Genomic DNA, 19,154 nt, shown 5'->3' on the forward strand with positions numbered 1-19,154 from the left:
TTAAATAAATCTGGAATTAAAGGAAGGGGGTAAGGGTCACGGACAGTAATACGGTTAAGCTCCCGGAAGTCCAAACATGGCCTAAGAGTTCCATCCTTTTTCTTAACAAAGAAAAACCCGGCGGCTACAGGAGATTTGGATTGTCTAATATGACCTTTAGCCAAACTCTCAGCGATATATTCTCGCATGGCTGCTCTTTCGGGTTCAGAAAGATTATACAACTGAGACTTGGGCAGCTTAGCTCCAGGAATAAGGTTGATGGGACAATCATATTCCCGATGTGGAGGTAACTCCTGGTCCCCATTTTCAGAGAATACATCAGCAAACTCAGAAATAAACGAAGGCACGACCTTAGTGGTTACAACAGAAAGCGAAGTGTTAAGACAGTTGTCTATGCAATAATCACTCCAATCAAGAATCTGTCTTGCTTGCCAATCGATAGTAGGATTATGTTGACTTAACCATGGTAAACCTAGCACCAATGGAGCAGGCAGACCCTCCAGTACAAAACAGGAGATGGATTCTTGATGAGAATCACCCACTTTTAAATGAATGTCCTTCACCATTTGTGACAAATATTTCTGTGTGAGTGGAGCAGAATCAATTGCAAACACTGAGATATTTTTGTCTAGTGCACTAGTTGTTAACCCATGCATACGGACGAACTGTCCATCGATTAAGTTAACCCCTGCCCCGCTGTCAATAAACACATCAATTTTCACTGTTTTGGAGTCTAGCGCCACCTCAGCAGACAGGAGAAATCAAGTACTACCGGTAAATGACAAAAATAAATTCTCTGATTCCCCACACAGACCACCCAGTGAGAGATGAGATTTAAACACACCCATTTTTTTTTTCACCTTGGCGCTGAACATAAGGACAGACATTGACAAAATGCCCCTGTTTTCCACAGAAAAAACAAAGTCCCTTCTTATGCCCAAAGTTCTTATTCCCAGGTCCAGAGGTAGCTCCTCCTAACTGCATTGGTTCGTCACCAGACCTGACCTCAAGCGTCTCTCCATCCGACGTGTCAGAGGAGGGCGCCATCTTAAAGAATTGTACGTCCTGAGATGGAGGAACTTTTGATCTCTCCCTCAGGCGTCTATCCATACGTACAGCTAGGGACATAGCCGCTTCCAATGACCCAGGATTTTCGTGAAACGCCAATGCGTCTTTCAGGTTCTCAGATAGCCCATGACAGAATTGGCTACGGAGAGCAGGATCATTCCACTCAGTATCCGTAGCCCACCTCCTAAATTCCGAGCAATAGGTCTCTGCAGAACGCTTTCCCTGCTGCAAGCCACGCAACTTGGTCTCGGCCAGGGAAACCCGATCTGGGTCATCATAAATCAGACCAAGCGCTCTGAAAAATTCATCTACCAAGCAGAGGGACTGAGATTCGGTCGGCAGCGAAAAAGCCCAAGACTGAGCGTCGCCTTTAAGCAATGAAATGATTATACCCACTCTTTGACTCTCGTCCCCCGAAGAGTGTGGGCGTAGTTTAAAATAAAGTTTGCACGACTCCCTGAACCGAATAAAATTGTCGCTTCCCCCAGCAAATCTGTCTGGGAGTGCCACCTTGGGTTCAGGGCAGGCCTGAATCTTACTGTCAGAATCAGCTGCCTGTGGTCTCAGTATGTGAGAGAAGGCCGTGCGGAGGTCAGCAACCTCCAAAGACAACCCCTGCAGTTGTGCGACCAGTGCAGATATAGGTTCCATAGCTGCACTAACAAACAAAAAAATAGCGGTTTTGGCGGTTGATAATGTCACGTATAACAGGGAGGGGAGGGTAACAGAAAGGTGTATAAACTACTAGGCCTCAAATGACTAGGGAAAAGGGAATGGTTACCCCTTGCAGACACCCTAATCTAGCCCTAACTCCTAACCATATGAGCATCCCCTGATGGTGGGAATGCTCATACTCAGGAATCTAGTCCCTACTAGCCCTGTATAGCCCTGGCAGTAGTGTCTGGCTTGAGACTGTTGGTTCCTTCCCCTATGAAGGACCCAGTGTCTCCCTGAGGCCTAGTAAACAACTAAATAACACAAAACACCAATACACCAAAACACCATAGTAAAGCAACTTATCTTATAGCAGATATCAACAGGAACACAGGATGGCTCAACACTCCAGCTATTCACAACCCAGCAGTGAATATCAACCACACAGCATGAAGTGTGAGGCCAGACTAAATGGAGGAGCAGTATTGACCAGCAGCTGCACCTGATGCAAGGGGAGTGGTCATTACAAACAACAACACAGAAACAAGTAAAAACAAAGAGACTGTCAGATAATCACACATGCAGTTTGTCTGACAGATCCTCAAACTTCTGTCACGGAAGGGACCGTGACAACTTGTCTAATAAAGGGGTGATAGGTGGTGGCAAAAGTCACTTAGGAGTCCTTCTAGAATGTGAGAACATCTATCCAAGATTAGCAGGGACCAATAAAAATGGAATTATGGCAAGGAGATCTGTTTGTTAGAATACCCATGACCTTTGGTATGATGTTCTCCACCTTTTCCTACAAATATAATACTGGATGATCACCCAGGTACCCTCCCATGCTGAATCATTAACATTGTTAATGTAAAATGTAAATAGAAATTTGTCCTACTAAGAGGGAGCAAAATTCTTGGGGCTGAAAGAAAAGACACAAGAGGGCAGTATTTAACTGGAGAATTTTAGGGTTCATACCAACACATTGAACATTGAAGTGTGTAAGCTACAGAGAAAATGTTTTAAAAGTAATTTTCAGGAGGAGTATCGCCAGGCTGTGGTGGGAGGCACTCAACTTGTGACCCTGAGACCAGAAGCACAATAATAGCATGTTGATCTGAATGCCTGACAGTGGAAATACTCTTTTTATCTTTCTGCAAATGCTTAGTGTTTTTTATTAAGATTACAGTGCATGTATGTATTCATATGCTCAGTATATTTGCTCTCTTTGTCAGGCTCTTTTACATTAGATCCTGCTTGGTGGCATTGTTTCAATTATTCGTTTATCTGTAAATACATTTAAGACATTTAGAGTGGAGCTCCTCTTTGGCTGTGCCTTGCAGGCTTATCTTCTGTCTGGGTCACCAATATCTAGGTCACGTTTCTTTTTCAAACAGATGCGGCCTGACACATACATGGGAAGTGTTCTTGTCCAGAAGAGTGTGGTGTTATTGCTGATGGAGATGGGAGCATGGCAAGAGGTCTTCTGCGTATGTGTCTGCCTAAACCCAGAAAAAACTATACACTTTCTAATGCTGTATTAGTCTAAAAATGTGCTATGACCAACAAGGTACATTGTTAAAATTAATTTAGTTATATATATTTTTTTAAAGGAAGACTACAATAAAAAAAGGCTTTCAAATATTTATGTTGGTCTCCCTGTACATTCTCTTGTCTGCTTTGCTGCTTCATCTTGAAGAGTATAACACTATCATTGCTTTTCTGTGTTAGTCATGCCAATCACACCACTAAACTCTGTGTTAAGAACCTTCCCAAAAGCCTAAAGAAAGTAGATATATTTTATAAACTTTAATAAACCAATTCACACACCCAAACCTGAAAACAGAAATATGTATACAGTTCTGACCTACCAATAAAAATGCTAGACACCAACCCTGTTAAATCAGTACTTGCTGGTACAATGATAACATGCAGCAGGTGAAATGGAGCTTTTGCTGCTGCTTTCAATACTACAAATGAAGTATTTGAAAATGACAAATCAGCATGACAGCTAGGCAGATACATTTTTTTTCTAGTTTTAATGGCACATACTTTCCTGTTTCCCTGTAATTAACAAAACATTTTTGTGATTTTGGAGATACCACTGTGTTCTTGACAATTTCTGTTGTGTGTCTTATCTGTCTGAACATGTTACATAATATTTATACAGTCTATGCAGGTTGCTTTAGCTTAACCAATACAGCCACTGCTTTTTTGTTCATTAAATAAATATGTAATGAACTTGTATAAATAAATGATAAAATCTTTAAGTTATAAAGTAAAAAATGCTAACCATGGCAAATCCCACCCCTACACCCAAATGACTAACTGCAGCAGAGCAGAGTGTTCCTTTACCTGGTCCAGTCCCGCTCAGCTATAGCTTGCTCACAGATAAGTGAAAGTTTTGTGCATATGCCCAACTAATGGCGTCATGGAGATCTTGTATTTTGTAGGTATAATGTTCACAGACTGGTCGGAACAGATTACGATAATGGCAATGAAAGACGAAATTACAGAAAGTGATAAACTATGACCAAATCTGTGGCATAACCTGTTTTGTGCTTTTTTTTTCCTAGAATCCTTTACTGCTGACCACAAGCCACTCCTAGGCGAGTCTACTGAGGTTCGAGGTTTCTTCCTGGGCTGTGGATTTAACAGTGCAGGTAAGTGATAATGTGGTGACACAAGTTCAAATCTGATGGTTTAAAGATGGCGCAGTGTGTGGCAGTTTTAGCCCCATGCAGTCTTTCTGGCTTGCAGCTCCTAACATAGTGTAAGTGAGCAGATTATGTTAACACACACAGTACCTGCAGACCCAGAATGATTTTTCTATAGGATGTCGCAACAAGTACTACAAACAGTTCGATTTTTGGCAGCAGCGAACTTCATCTTTTTCATCAAGTCTCTGACTAGGACCTAAACTGCAGTTCATGAGTCAGCAAAGGCTGGAGTTCAATCATACAGGTTTCTGATTACTACATGACAGTAACCCTTTAAGTCTTTCCTACCAAACTGAAAGGTCTACATACCTCCCTCATACTACCATTTCAATATAATAAAAACTCTGTTTAAAACGTAACTCCAATTTAAACTGCAGAAAGTTTGAGAACAAGTAATACGCAAACAATGGCACTTGTCAAGGGGTTGGGATAAACTGGTCAGCAAGTGAACTAATCAGATCTTAAAGGTGATATAAAAAAAGTAGAAAAATTGAGCAAACGTAAAGATGTGAGCAACTTTGGATAGGACAAAATTGGTATGGCTGGACAACTGGGCCATACCACTACCAAAATGGCAAGTCTTGTGGGCTGTTCCTGGTAATCAATGGTTACCTAATAAAGATAGTCCAAAGAAGGATAACCTAAAACTGGCAATAGAGTAATGGGTACCCAGTATTTAAAAAAGTGTGTGAGTTGGAGGAAGTCTGTTTGGTCTAAAGCCACAAAACGGGTACTGTAGTACAAATTACTGGAAAACATCATGCTGACCATGAAACAAGGATGTCCAAACACACAGCACATCACTTTTGCTACATATGGGGATGCCTAACTGCAGGTGGACACCTTCAGAGGTCTTGTGGAGTCCATACCTTGATAAGTCAGAGCTGTTTGTTGGCAAAAACCTGCTCAATATTAGGTAAGTGGTATTATTGTTTTGACTTATTAATGTATTTTTTACAGTTTTTATTTAGGTATATCTGAGTTTACTTGAAAATTCTGTACATATATATATGGTCACCAACCACCTGCAAGTTCCAACATGCCATAAATATACATCAAGGGCAAGAAATAATTGCTTCAATGGCCAAGGAGCCAATCACTGTCCATTTTCCTGGCTCCCCTTGGGGTCAGTATTCACAGCAACCTGTTCACTAAACTAGCTTCACCCACAGCATTGCCTACAGCCCCCTGGTACAAAATAGCAAGACAAGGCATCTGATTGGTTGAAATCAGCAATGCAGTTTCTGTAAATCAGTATTCTACACAATGCTGTTTTCTGTATCTTCCTCTAAGTGCCCTTAAATTGGTTTCTGAGAAGTCCTGTTAGGATGGATGTTCCCTGACAGCTCCTGTGGTCTCCACAGGTATGATGCTGGGCGGTGGATGCGGGAAGGAGCTGGCGCACTGGATAATTCATGGCCGCCCGGAGAAGGATATGTATGGCTACGACATCAGGTGGGAAATGTCCTCACCACAGGGCTCATACATCTTACAAGAGAACAATTGTATAGCATGGCATAATTCTTACAGAAATAGCTCCTAACCCAACATTCACATTTTTTCATGTTAAATTCCTGCATGCTCAGTAAAGTGTAACACTATAAGGTATTGATCAACACCCACAGTGAAAACAATTCTCCACCTGATAATACTTTTATGTTCTCTTTAGAAGCATGGCTTCATCTTTGCTTAGTCATCATCCAGAGAGGTCATTTTACATTCTGGACTGAGATGCTACTTTGGAGATAACAGAGTCCTGTAAACCCTGGTGTCTATTAGGTTCTTGGATGCGTTCATTAATGTCTTACATATATCAGCCCCTACCACTGCCTATATTCTTTGTGACTTGCTACAGAGTTACAATGCTGCAGTTTAATTATTGGGGAAGTGAAAATGGGGAAATTATTTCCCTTTAGTCACTGAATAGTCACTGACTGGATCTCAAAAACTTTTAGATTAATCATCATTTTAATACTATTGCTATTTAAAGGGACTGAATAGAAATCCATTTTGCAGATTTGTGAAATTAATAAAAGGACTATTTAAACAATGTTTAGCTCAGCCTACAAAATAGCTGTTATATCTTTAATATTATTTTATACTAGTCTGCAACATTCCCATTTTCTTGCATGCAAATGAGAATTTGAGCTTGTAAATATGATTGCTTAGAACAATCATCCACCTGCTTCTGTTGTTGGCTTATTGCCACTTCCAGAACTCTGCAAAAAGATAGAAATCAAACTACATGTAGCCGGTTATGTGGAAAATAGGACCCCCTGCAATGTTATTAACTGCACTAGGTGTTTGGTCCCTGTGATAAATGCAAAAGGCTACCAGGGGAATACAGTGATACGTACAACATGACACTGTTAATGATGAAGCCAGAACCTTTCGAATTCTGCGTTCGATCACCTGAAAAATATTGGGCTATTCGATCAAATAGCTGCCGAATCGAACACCTAGCTGTTCGACCAACACTACCTTTCACTTTACTTTGTCATATCATATTTCCATATCTAAGCAGGCAATATTCTAATAAAATATGTGCTTTTGGTGCCTATAGCTATCATAACCCCATATTAGCATTAGAAACCTGCCACCGAAACAAGTATATTGTTTTTATGTCATGTACCTTATGCTGTCAGATATTGAAAACGCAGATATTGTAATTGTGTCGTTCTTGTCACATCTACTTGTTAAAATTGTGTTGGTCACTATTGGCGGTCTATTGTCAAATAGAAATTACATTTCTTGTAAATGCTTGTCATGCAGTGAATGGCATAGTACAGGTCACAGGGAAGAGGAGCTTATAAGGAAGTTTTTTGTTTTTTAAAGTTTTAAGTTCTGTCCATGTTTTGCACCAAAAAATGATAGAACAAAAACAATTATATAGCAATATATATATATATATATATATATATATATATATATATATTGACAATTTAAAGGAAATCTAAAAGTAATAGATTGGGAGGGGGGTAAGTTGGAGTTTACAGTTTACAGTTATTAACTGTTAGCTGTTGTGCTTTCCTTACATTTATTTTTTTTTACCTAATTGTTTAAAACCTGCAAAAATTGGATTGATTTATGGATAGTAATAACAGCTGTATGTCAGGTAATTACCCGGGAAATCATACTCGTTAGTCACCTCGCATAGTTGACCCCTGATCTCTTCTTTATTGAGCATCTGCAGAACCCCTTGAATATGGTCCTTCTTCGGCGTCTGGACAGTGCCAGGCAATAATCACACAGTGCAGCAGAACTTGTCAATAAATCTATTTCTACCCTAAAGCAGCACTGCCTAATTACACCATGGGCTAATGATGGAGGTGAGAGAATGAAACGTGGGAGGTGTAGTTGCTGGATAGATGTCCTTTCCTTGGTGGCAATTTTCACCTATGCACAATACAAGACAATGCACAGGAATTTCTGTTGAGACCATAATTCAGGAGATGTGACAGTTGGGGTCATTAGTGACTCCCAGAATTCTTTGTGCCACCCTTAAATGTTGTTGTGTGGTCTTTGGAAGTCCGTGAAAGCTCTAGTCATACATAATGATAATTAGCACTAATGATTCTCTGTAAGAGAGTGCAGTATGCTGTATCATACAGCACAGACAAAAGATTCACAAACCAATTTAGAATGCATCACACATAGAGGCTGACTACTTTTTTTTGAGTGTATAGAAAAAAACAAATACATTACACTGGACAAAATATATTACAATACAGTTTTTTAAAAGATATTTCATTGTTGTTTTTTTAAGTTTAGCTAATATAATTTCCTATGTCTGTTTATAGAGTGTGTTTCCATACAACTGAAAGTTCAAATTGGGTTTGGCAAAGAATTACCTGCATCAAAGTTAAACAAATGGACTTGAGTGGGTCAAAGTTTAGGAAGGCATCATGCAGGAGGCCGAGATTACAATTTTTGGAAGTCCTTTTCTTGAAGTCCTTGTGGCCATTGTATGAAAAAATGACTTCTATTATCCTTATATCCTTCAGGAGATTCCATCACTCGTTAACCAATCACAACCGTTGGATGCATGAACGCAGCCACGAGTCCTATGCTAAAAACTACTCTGTAGTTTTTCCATATGATGAGCCTTTGGCTGGAAGGAATATGAGGAAAGTTCCTCTACATGAGGTAAAAAGAAGGTGAACCAAGAATATATAATAAGAGATGCTGGGGCTTGTGGTCATGTACTCAGGTGTTACACAGGTTGAGTGTTGTTTACCAGTAACAGGGGTATGTGAAATAGTTGCTAATTATACTCAACAATGTGTTCAATACATCTATAAAGTACGATCTATTCACTTATGTACTGGGATATTTTGATACATCTCTCTTTGACCAATCTCTTATTTCTGCTGTTTGCAGAGCGCTTTGTATTGTTCCTAAATTCATTGCAAAAAAATTGGTCTTTTTGACCCCTCCAGCACTTTCAGAATGGGTAAGAAGTTGTGTTATGTGTTGTTCTTTGAAAAACCATACAAGAGGGTGTCAATGAAATTTTAAAATATATGATCATGTTGGATCAAAATGAGGGACCTCCAGTAACCCACAATTCTGTTATTTGCAGTCTCCTTTTTTTTGGTGTTCTATTCAGAGCTGTGGTGCTCTGGATTGTACCACAAACATATTCACCTATTGTTTCATAACTTACACTACTTTTTTTTACTGTTATGGATTTGACCTATTGAATATTTGGTCTGCTACTGCCCATAGAGGTTCTGGTAAATGGAACATTTTGTCTGTTCACCAGACAAGGAGCTTTATACTGCAAATACAAGGTTTTCAGTTATATTTTCATGTGTTTCCTTTTTTCTGCCTTGTCGCCGCATCCCCATGTATGCTTGTGCCTTTTAGGTCTTTTTTTGGATGTGTATTTTTGGTAAGATTTTATTGTGCTCCAGTCTAGTAGTTACGAGGAACTGCAAGACTTGGCATGCCTGATACCTAAGTTTTATTATTGATTTAAAAACATGAAAAAAATGTATTATTAATTTATGGTAAAATAGATATACTTTTGTAGGTTGTATAGAGTAAACATAGAGTAAAAGTAAAACCTTTTGTATACAGGCTTATTTCATTCAGAAGTAGCTGTCAGCCTTCCGGATAGCCCTAAACAGCCACACACCTATGGGTTATGGCAGGACCATAACCCAAACTGCTATTTTTTTGGCTGAAGTGCCCATCGTAGGTGTCTTTTCCTACCCCTGATTTAACCTCATCTATCTTTAAGCCACTAAATTTTATGTTGTAATTCAATTCTAACACCCCATATAATATGACTCCCACAGGAGCTGTTGAATCAGGGCTGCATATTCCAGGAGCGCCATGGCTGGGAGAGGCCTGGGTGGTTTTACAGAAAAGGGTTGGCTCCGGTAAGTAAACTGACCATTTTGAGTTAATTTGACTTTAATATTGTGAATGAATACCAAGGTCAACATATTCCTTTTTTTGTACATTGGAATTTGATTTATTTATTAATACTGATAATCTTGCTTGGAGATTGAATGCCAAGATAAAAGATGTGATCGTAGCAGAGCAACATTTATCTTTCTATGTTGTTTTTTTACATTTGCTTCTGCAACCCCAATTACCTATATTTGATACAAGGGACTGTTGGTGTTTGCCATATCTGTCTTAAAAATTTGCTATTTAGGCCTCTTCACTTGTACCAACAAATTATATTCCACTGTAAATTTGTATTCCATTGCCAGAAGTTCACTGCCAGTTGTAATGTGTACAGGCATCTAAATGCTATGATCAGATTTAGGAAGGCATGTGGTCTAAATGTAAACATGTGGATATATTTAAAATTATTTCTAAATATAACATTTTGTTTCTATTGCAAAATGCAAATAAGCAATTATCCTTAGCCAAATGCAACTGGTGCCCACCCAGCTTTATTTTTCTTTATCCTTTACAGCATGATGGCTACATAAAGCCCAGTAAATAAAGCTCCTATCAGTTTTATGGGAGCAAAGACTACTTTAATTCAAAGCCGAACATGTGATATGCTGAGAAGGAGGTGAAGCCACACACGTCTGCAATTTAAAATCTTCCACATGTAAAGGACAAAATTGGTGTTTTACACCTGTGTGTTTTATACACTTTCATTTTAGATAGTAAAAATATAAGCAGCTAGTACTTTGAGTCCTTATTAATCATCCCATACATTCATTTTTTCTGCAGGTCCGAAAATATGATTATTATGGAGCATATGGTGTTCAGCCTCACAAAGATTATACATACAGCAAACTCTTGGAGGAGGAGTATACATTTGACTTTCCCCCTCACCATGATGTGGTAATAGAAAATGGGTGTATGTGGGGGTTGATTATAAAAATGCAAAACATTCTGAGCTCATTATGTGTATAAATATATAGTAAAGGTAATAGCACAATGTGGGAAGTCATCCTAATGTTCCTCATGGTGCAGTCAGTCATTTGTAGAAGGAATCCTAGTTGGTTGCCTTCATCTCTTCACACCTTTCAGAATTTTATTGAACCCATTATTTTAGTGGGCTGCAAGAGCATTAGGGCATACCAATGGCTAAAGCAGACTGTGCAACTCACATAGGACCCAAAAGCTACCTTTTGCTGGAATCTAGGGGCCTTGGCAAATACATCTGGATAACATTCAAGTATATGTTTCAAAAATGGTTCAATCATCCAAAGAATCATCTTTGATGATTTTTTTTAGCCTGCAAAAATCAATACTGCAAATGTAGTTAGGCTAAAACAGAGAAATGACCATCAAGTCTAAACCTTTATTTGCAGTGAATCATGGTGGTCCTTGGTGCTCTTTACTATGCCTCAAAGATTTGCTGCATCAGGATATCTGTTCTGCATATAACCTGTAATAGGGTATTTTGAACTCTTTGGCAGTTCACTTTCAGCACGCTGATTTCTCAGTGGCACTCTAGCTTGTGATGTACAACCTTATGCTTCGTGACCTTACAAAAACGGACCCGGTAAGTGTCTTTTGCAGAAGACTACACCTGTATTCTCAAGTTCTTATGCAGAACACAAATTTGCTTTATTGTTTAACAAAATACCTCCATGATCATTTCAACTCTCATTATGGTAGATATCTCAAAGGTTATTGAACAGTCAAGTACAGATGTTGCATTGTTTGATCTATACCGTCTCTAGTAGGTTACCTTACAATTTTCTTATTACAATTATTACAAAATATGAAGTACTATTTCTGTAAGAATGTGAAAGCTACTATCAATATTATTTAAAAATAAACAATATAAACATATCTGAAAAATACTTTTCTTTGAAACTGAAGTTTAACCTTTTTTATGTTGCCTTTCCTTGAAGATCATTAGGTCTCCACTCACCAGCATGCTCCTAACATCTTTAATCTAAGTAGCTTTTCCTTGAGATGCAATAGCACACATTTGTAATACCTTTTCTTAAAGACTTTCAATTGACCAGCTGGAACCAGTGTATTTTTGTTGCAGTGTATTGCTTGCTGTCGCAGTCTTCATTATTCCTAAAAATAGCTTTTTCTAATTATACCATTTCTTGTTAATTTAAAGCAGCAACTTTCCTTCCCCACAGCTAACAGATTGCTAAACATTTGGCCTGCTATTTTTTCCTGTATGACAGTTTTAACATGGGAAATTTAAACCTCCCAAAATTGTCACTAATTGTTGCCACATTAATAGAGTTCTGTGACCTAAAGAAAATCATTCAGCCTGCAGACAAAAAGGATCAGAAAAGCTGAAATAACGTTTACAATATACAGAGGAGCTGCTGATTAGGTTCATCGCATATAACATTTCTAACTTACCAATAGAAAAGGAGATATTTGACATGTATATCATTTTTTTTCAGCCCATTGTTTTACATTTGTTTGCATTTTTTTTTTTTTGAAATTGTATTTTTTTTGAGAAATTTTCAACAGGGTACAGAAAAGAAAAAGGGGAAAATAACACAAAGGGGGAAGGCAACATCAGAGTTTTAGTTTCAAAAACAGTAACAGTAACAACCAGTTCTCAAACCAAGCATATCACAAAGCTTCCTAGAATATCAGGTGACTCTAAGAAGATATAGGACCTAAAGCATTGTTCAATAGGATAGAGACCAGGCGGGGGAGCGGTCAAATGGGTAAGCCAGCATAATAGTGGTCCCAAGCCTCCCAAACCATCTCAAATTTGGCCACTGTGTCCCTAAGGAGTGCCGTGAGGTACTCCATAAGAGGGATCTCTTGGATTCTCACATACAGATTCTCCATGGAGGGAGAGAAAGCTGTTTTCCATCTAGAGGGAATCAGCGTACGCGCTGCAACAAGCATGTGGGAGACTAATTTGCGAGAAATCCTAGGGAGGGTAAGGCATGGTTGGCCCAATAGATGGGTGAGAAGGGATAACGTTATTGGTTGTTGAATCACTTCTGACATTAAAGCATTAACACGTGACCAATATTGTTGAATAATGGGACAAAACCAAAATATATGTTCTATGGTACCTCGGTGGGTACCGCATCTCCAACATATAGGATCTACATTAGGGAAAAGGCGGTGAAGAACCGTTGGTGTGTGATACCATCTGAGGACTATTTTATACAAGTTTTCTTTATACAGTGTGCAAATTGAACTTCTGTGTGCCGCTTCCCAGATCTCAAGCCATTCATCAGGGGACAGAGAGCGTCCCAGGACCTCCTCCCATTTGATCATATAATTAAATTTATGAGTAGTTCCCTGTGTGGAAGCATGTAGGATGCGATAAATAGAGGAGACTGCTCCTTTAATATGAGGACCCTCCATACAAAGCCTCTCAAAAGCAGTAAGGGCCTGAAAAGTGGCCGTGGGCTGAATATTTGTTTGCATTTTAAGCTAAAAAAGTCTTAAAAGGACATCTACCATGGTAAAAGCATGGGCCTTTTTTTCTTAAAATGTTATGGACAAAGCCCTATTAGTCTGCAGATGTCATTCCATGAAAATACTGGACAGGAACTAGAATGGACATTGTATAATCTACCTCTCCAGATTCAGCAATAAAAAATTCTGCTCAGTATTTAACGCTGAGTTCCCACTATGGATAAGCAATGAAAATGCATGGATAATGCTGTTAAGGTTGGCATAAAATCTGTTAGGTCAATGCACTGCACATTGCACTGAAAATAGTGCATACTGCACAGCACACAGTGAGGATTTGTAGTGCATTGCCATTCACTAAGTTGGAAGGGGTGTGTTTGTGGGTGCCTTTAAAAATAATTACAATGCAGTGCACCCGTGCTAGGATGTAACTGTGACTTTGTTAAACCATACAACTGCTGGAAGCCCTGCACTGATGGACCCCATAATATTTTAGGCAGGTGGCTATTAAATTCAAAACTACATTTGGATAAACTGAATGTTTGTATACTTTGGCAACCTATAGAAGAATGCTATACCAGTATACAGGATTTTGTAGTGTTGGAGAGATTGCCTTTTATAGAAGGTGGAGATGTGTTTACCTGTTAAACCCAATGAATCCCTTGTAATGATTTACTATATTGCACTCAGACTAAATTTTTTTATCTAAGTGTTGCAGAAAGGGTTGAAACATCCCAGTGCTAGCAGCATGTTGGTGAGTCGGCTGCAGCTCTCCCACGCAAAGCAGGGCTTGTCTTTTTTTCCAAAATCCAGCCCACCTTCCTAGCACTGTTCCAATCAACAAAACTCACTGTTCAAGTAACAGCTGTTGGTTGGAGTGGTGTTTGGGATGGAGGGTTGGGTGAAGAGGCATATCTGACCATTAGAGAGCTGGGCCACTGCTTTGTTTGAGAGGGTAACGTGACTATGCCTTCTGTGCAGAAAATTAATACTTGCCATGTCATTTAGCAGTTTAAGTAAAAGAACACAAATGTACACTGTCTGGCAATTATTTATAGATTGTATTATGGTGAAATACATGATTCAGAGGTTATTTGGCGTTCTCTGCAACTATGTAAAAGAGGCCAGGATTAGGCTGTTAGCAATTGTATTGCAGTGGAGTTGCAGCTTTTTATTTGGGATCCAGGCCTGGAGTGTCCTGGAAAGAATGAGTGGGCTAGGCACGTTTTGCTTTTTCTGGGCCAGGCACGTTTCACTTTTTCCAGGCCAGGAAATAAGGATGGTTTTGGCGCACCTGGCCTTTATTAAAAAGACACCTAACTTTGTATAAGAGGGAAGATATATCCTAAGGCCAGGTGGCAAGGCTGTGCACAGCCTGTGTGCAGCCTGTGTACAGCCAGAGCCTAGGAGGTCTCCCAAAGTCTAGGTCTGTAGGACCAATATCCCTTGATGGGTGTGTCAGTCTGAGTGCAAGCTGTAATGCTGGAGGGAGCAAGACTGAGCAGCCTATCTTCACGATAAACATTTGTTTATACATTGTGATACACTTTACAACAATTGTATTTTCTGTGCTGATATTCTGAATCTCAGTTACGTTTTTAGTTCTACAGTTTTTTTAAGGTATTTATAAAGCATAAAAAAAGAATAGGATTCACAGTGTCCTATTTGAAAAGTGGTTCCTCTTGCTAAGGGGGTGACGCTTGCTGCCATGCTATGCTGCGATTATTCATGGAAGCTTTGATCGGTTAACAATACGTAGGTTCCATTCTGTGTTGTGTGCTTTGACAAGATTCTGGGATCAGGAATAATACACATTAGCAGGAGAAATTCCACTTGACAGCCTGACAATCCCCCAGCTATATGGATGGATTCTCGTTATAATTAGCAAGCTGCAGGGTCTTTACCTACATTACATATAGATTGAAGTAAAGATATATTTATTAAGTCAACATATAGAGCAGCAGTGATGCGTAAAGCACGATAACCAACAGAGGCTAATCGCTTTTATATTTTACTCGTTTGCAGCTGTCAGAACAGGGCAAATCACCTCCTGATTGGTTCCTATTGGTTACTGTCTCCAAATTAAAGCAGGCAAAGCATGAGATAAATTTAATTCTCCGTACAAATATGTTCTGTAATGTGCAAATGTATCTCTTCCATTTATTTATGATCTCTTGCAGAGATCAGTGTTCACTCATTATCTGCTTTATCTTGCTGAAAAAAACATTATCTGCTTTTCTGGTCAGATGTAGGACACTACATTTGTTCAGCGAATATCCAGGGCTGCCATCTACTTATAGTAGCAAGTTAAGCTAAAACGTTTTTTTTTTTTTTTTTTTTTTTGTTACATAAATTTGCTAATACATGCAAAGACAACCTAAAACTAACTTCTATGGGAAATGGATAGCATGTATGAATTGACATCTGGCACTCCTGGATACAGACACCTTCCTCCTTAGAAGCAACTTCCCTCAAGTTAGTGGTAGATCCCCAGTCTACTAAATCGAACAAAGAAATGGCAGAAGTCACTTGGATCAATTTAAAGCCAAAGTCAGTCCCTCTCATGCTAGGCCTGCCTTCTTCCCCATTGTTCAATTAATCTTTTTTCCTATTAACTTTAATTCAAATCTTCAGACATGTCACACGACATATTGGGTTCTTTTTTTTTTTTCTCCAGCTTTTCTTGATGATGTAAGAGTGGCTGATAACATGAGATCAGTGCTGCTTTTTGCATCCTTATACTGTGGAAGACGTGCCCCACAATGATTCCTCTTCTGGGTTTAGGGACTCTGGGTACACTAATATATTCATTCACGCTATCTCTTTTCTTACTTTCTTTCCTTTCCTTTCTTTTCTCACTCTCACTCTTTCTCTCTGTTAATTTTTTCTGAAACTCAGAATCTGTGTCCAGATCATGGAGAAAGAAAGAAGAAAATGCAATTTGGACTTAAAGGAAACTTTCCCTGCATTATGGGATCTAAACTTACTTATTTAGATGATCTTAGCTATGCCAAGAGAAGTGGTAACACCACCAGGAGAAGTTGCCATTCACAGCAGCCAAAATCCAAATATGTGTATATGTATCTGCAGTTAGTAGCACATCAATATCATGGGCAGTATAAGATTACACTTTTTATTTTACATGCTGGGTTTTTTGTAAGGACATTTTATAAACAAACAGTATTTAGTAATCTAAGAAAATGTTTAAAAAATGACTGCTTCCTAATTTGTAGGTATTGACTGCTTTAGGAAAAGGTGTACACTTTATTCTGGAGAGACAAGTTAAATAAAACCCTCTCTATTTGCAAGAGGTTATTCTTAGCAGTCATCTGTTAAATGTATACAAAGCTGTTTGGCTTTACACAAAAGCAGTCCATCCACAAATGGTCACTATAGGTCATGTATCTTATAAGAATGCCACCCAGAAAAAAGATGTAGCAAGTAGGTAATAGATCAGGTATAATCAATATATGTATACATAAGCACATGTTTGAATGCAGCATAAAAGTATGTATTCCAATGGTTTATTTCGTTTCTTGGGATTTCAAACTCTGAAATTTTTAAAGCAGAAAAATGAGAAATGGAACAGATTTTTAACTTGAGATTTCATTTTCCTGGTACTGCAGAACAGTTGAACATACCACAAAAGCTTTACAATCTAATTTTAGTAAGCTTTCTGTGTCTTTATCACCTGACAAAAAGTTTGAGATGACTCGCCTTTTACTTTTGTTTTTTGTTTTTTACAGTTTATTTCCATCTCTGCTTCTCTTGCTAAGTGTTCAAAGCTCCCAATCTCCCTCTGTCTTCCCCTTCCATCAGCGTTCATCTGTTGTGTTTGACACACTGTCATTTTTAGATCAGGAACGAGTGTCTTGTGTGTCGGAACGCTGCCGCTGTCTTTGACATGTCCTACTTTGGAAAGTTCTACCTTGTTGGACCAGATGCCAAGAAGGCGGCAAGTTGGCTGTTTACTGCGAATGTCGACAAGCCCCCAGGTAATCTCCGAGGGTAACTAGAAGTGCAGATCTACAATCACTGTGTCATCTTGTGCTTCAGATTTCTCTAGTAAATGACAAGCTCAGTTATGTACAAAAAAAATTATTATATTCATAGACACTTTTTTGGAGAATATAAGAATAGAAGTTCTCCAGGTAAATAATTACTACCTGCCTGTATACCTTGTCTTCCTTTGATTTACTGTCTGACAGGTTCTGGATCTCACGACTGACAGAACAGAATTGTAAATCATTGCCAGCCAGCCTTGTAATCTGGCACCTCTGCCAGACTGTGCAGAAAGGTCTATGCTGTTACTTTTGTGTATTGAAGCTAAACAATACAGTTTGATCACTTTTTCCCCATCCCCAGACTCCAGATTGAACATTGAAAGAGCATAGTCATTATACATTTTTTGTGTGACTTTCATGGGTGGGCAGGTGTTTGCTTAAGTTGTGCCAAAACACTGGTTCCTTGAATATTTGAAGATGAGGGCAAAACAATGGTTCTTAAGCTTTGCCATATTTATGTCAAGTTCATTGCATTAAAGAAAAAATACTTTTTTTACTTGAGAACTGGGCTGAAGGGTTTTTGAACGATACATTTTTTTTAAAATGAAAACTGTAGAAGGTTTATAATAACAGCACTAAATTTTTTTACAGGAAATATTCTCTGTGATGTGGTCATTACTGCAAGGTTACTTTACTGTGGTAAATGGTGTGTGTGTGTGTGTGTGTGTGTGTGTGTGTGTGTCTCCCCTCTTTAAATCGACCAATATGCTATACATAAAAGGAAACATAACAAATGAACCTTTTATATCATAGTGAATGTTATTATTACCTATTTTAATTAAAGTACTTTTTATTATAATAAAATTTGCTACAACCTAAATCAAGGCATCTTTTTCTCTATGTAGGTTCTACAGTATACACCTGTATGTTAAACAAGAATGGTGGAACGGAAAGTGATCTCACAGTCAGTAGGATATCACCAGAGATGTCACCCTCTGTTCTGGCACCTGATTTTGAGGGTACGTATTAAGAAGATCATGTCCGCAATAAAGAGACTGCTAATACAGATTCTTGGCAAATATGGTTCAGGGAACATGGACTAAGTACTGACTGAAATTTGCTGCTGGGATTCTTCTTTGATTTCCTTTAGCTGTCCGCTTTGTGAACTTCTAAATGGCCATAGTGTGTCCCTTTGCTCCAGCAGCTACCAATATAGTTACCAGAGATTCAAAGGCAATATAGGAATGTTTCAGTATTTATTGCATTATAAATGGACCCCCAACAGTCTACACAGAGAAAATGTATAATCAGTTCTTTGACTACATTCTTAAATAACAGTAAACGTGAAGCTGCATGGCTCTGCCAAAGCACTTTACATTTTGAAATTAGATATAAATGTTAAACTGCTCAGTATGCACCTCATTTTTTAGTCGGAAAAGCCTTCTATATGCAACTCTTTGATTTTGTTGCATGTTCTAACTGGGTTTTGACTTCTCCTGACATCATGGGTTCACCCTCCTATCTCCATGTCCAAAAATCGCACCTGCACTGGTCATAGAGTTTCTCCTATTAGGCAATTAAGCATTAAGGATCTAAAGTAGTCAAGTCCCAGTAAAATACACCTAAACCAAAGAGGGGCAAAAAAGAAGCCTTTCTCAGTAACAAAGGTAATGGGAGGCACTGTGTAGTGCTATCTGCATCAGACAGCATTTTATTTTGGAACTTTGAAATGAAGAAAAAGTTCAATTCAACTAAATGGAGAGAACATTTACCTGGGTCTTACCTCAATACTACTTAATGAGGAATGCAAAAAAGGCCCTGACTCAAAAACAGCCAAAAACTATGTACATGTGTTAAATAAACTGAGAAAAAA

The 19,154-nt window shown here is 38.6% G+C and overlaps 1 protein-coding gene across 2 annotated transcripts in view; it reads left to right on the forward strand.

The window, feature by feature from the left end:
* SARDH (sarcosine dehydrogenase) overlaps nt 1-19,154 on the forward strand; it is an 89,495-nt gene that overhangs the window by 25,413 nt on the left and 44,928 nt on the right. For both annotated transcript variants that reach the window (XM_072431185.1, XM_072431184.1), the window contains exons 9-15: nt 4,296-4,382; nt 5,804-5,894; nt 8,444-8,585; nt 9,743-9,826; nt 10,641-10,754; nt 17,134-17,272; nt 18,187-18,300. In XM_072431185.1, coding sequence (XP_072287286.1) covers nt 4,296-4,382; nt 5,804-5,894; nt 8,444-8,585; nt 9,743-9,826; nt 10,641-10,754; nt 17,134-17,272; nt 18,187-18,300 — 771 coding nt within the window. The remainder of the gene's footprint in view (nt 1-4,295; nt 4,383-5,803; nt 5,895-8,443; nt 8,586-9,742; nt 9,827-10,640; nt 10,755-17,133; nt 17,273-18,186; nt 18,301-19,154) is intronic.

Source organism: Pyxicephalus adspersus, chromosome Z, assembly GCF_032062135.1.
Source record: "Pyxicephalus adspersus chromosome Z, UCB_Pads_2.0, whole genome shotgun sequence".
Lineage (NCBI taxonomy): Eukaryota > Metazoa > Chordata > Amphibia > Anura > Pyxicephalidae > Pyxicephalus > Pyxicephalus adspersus.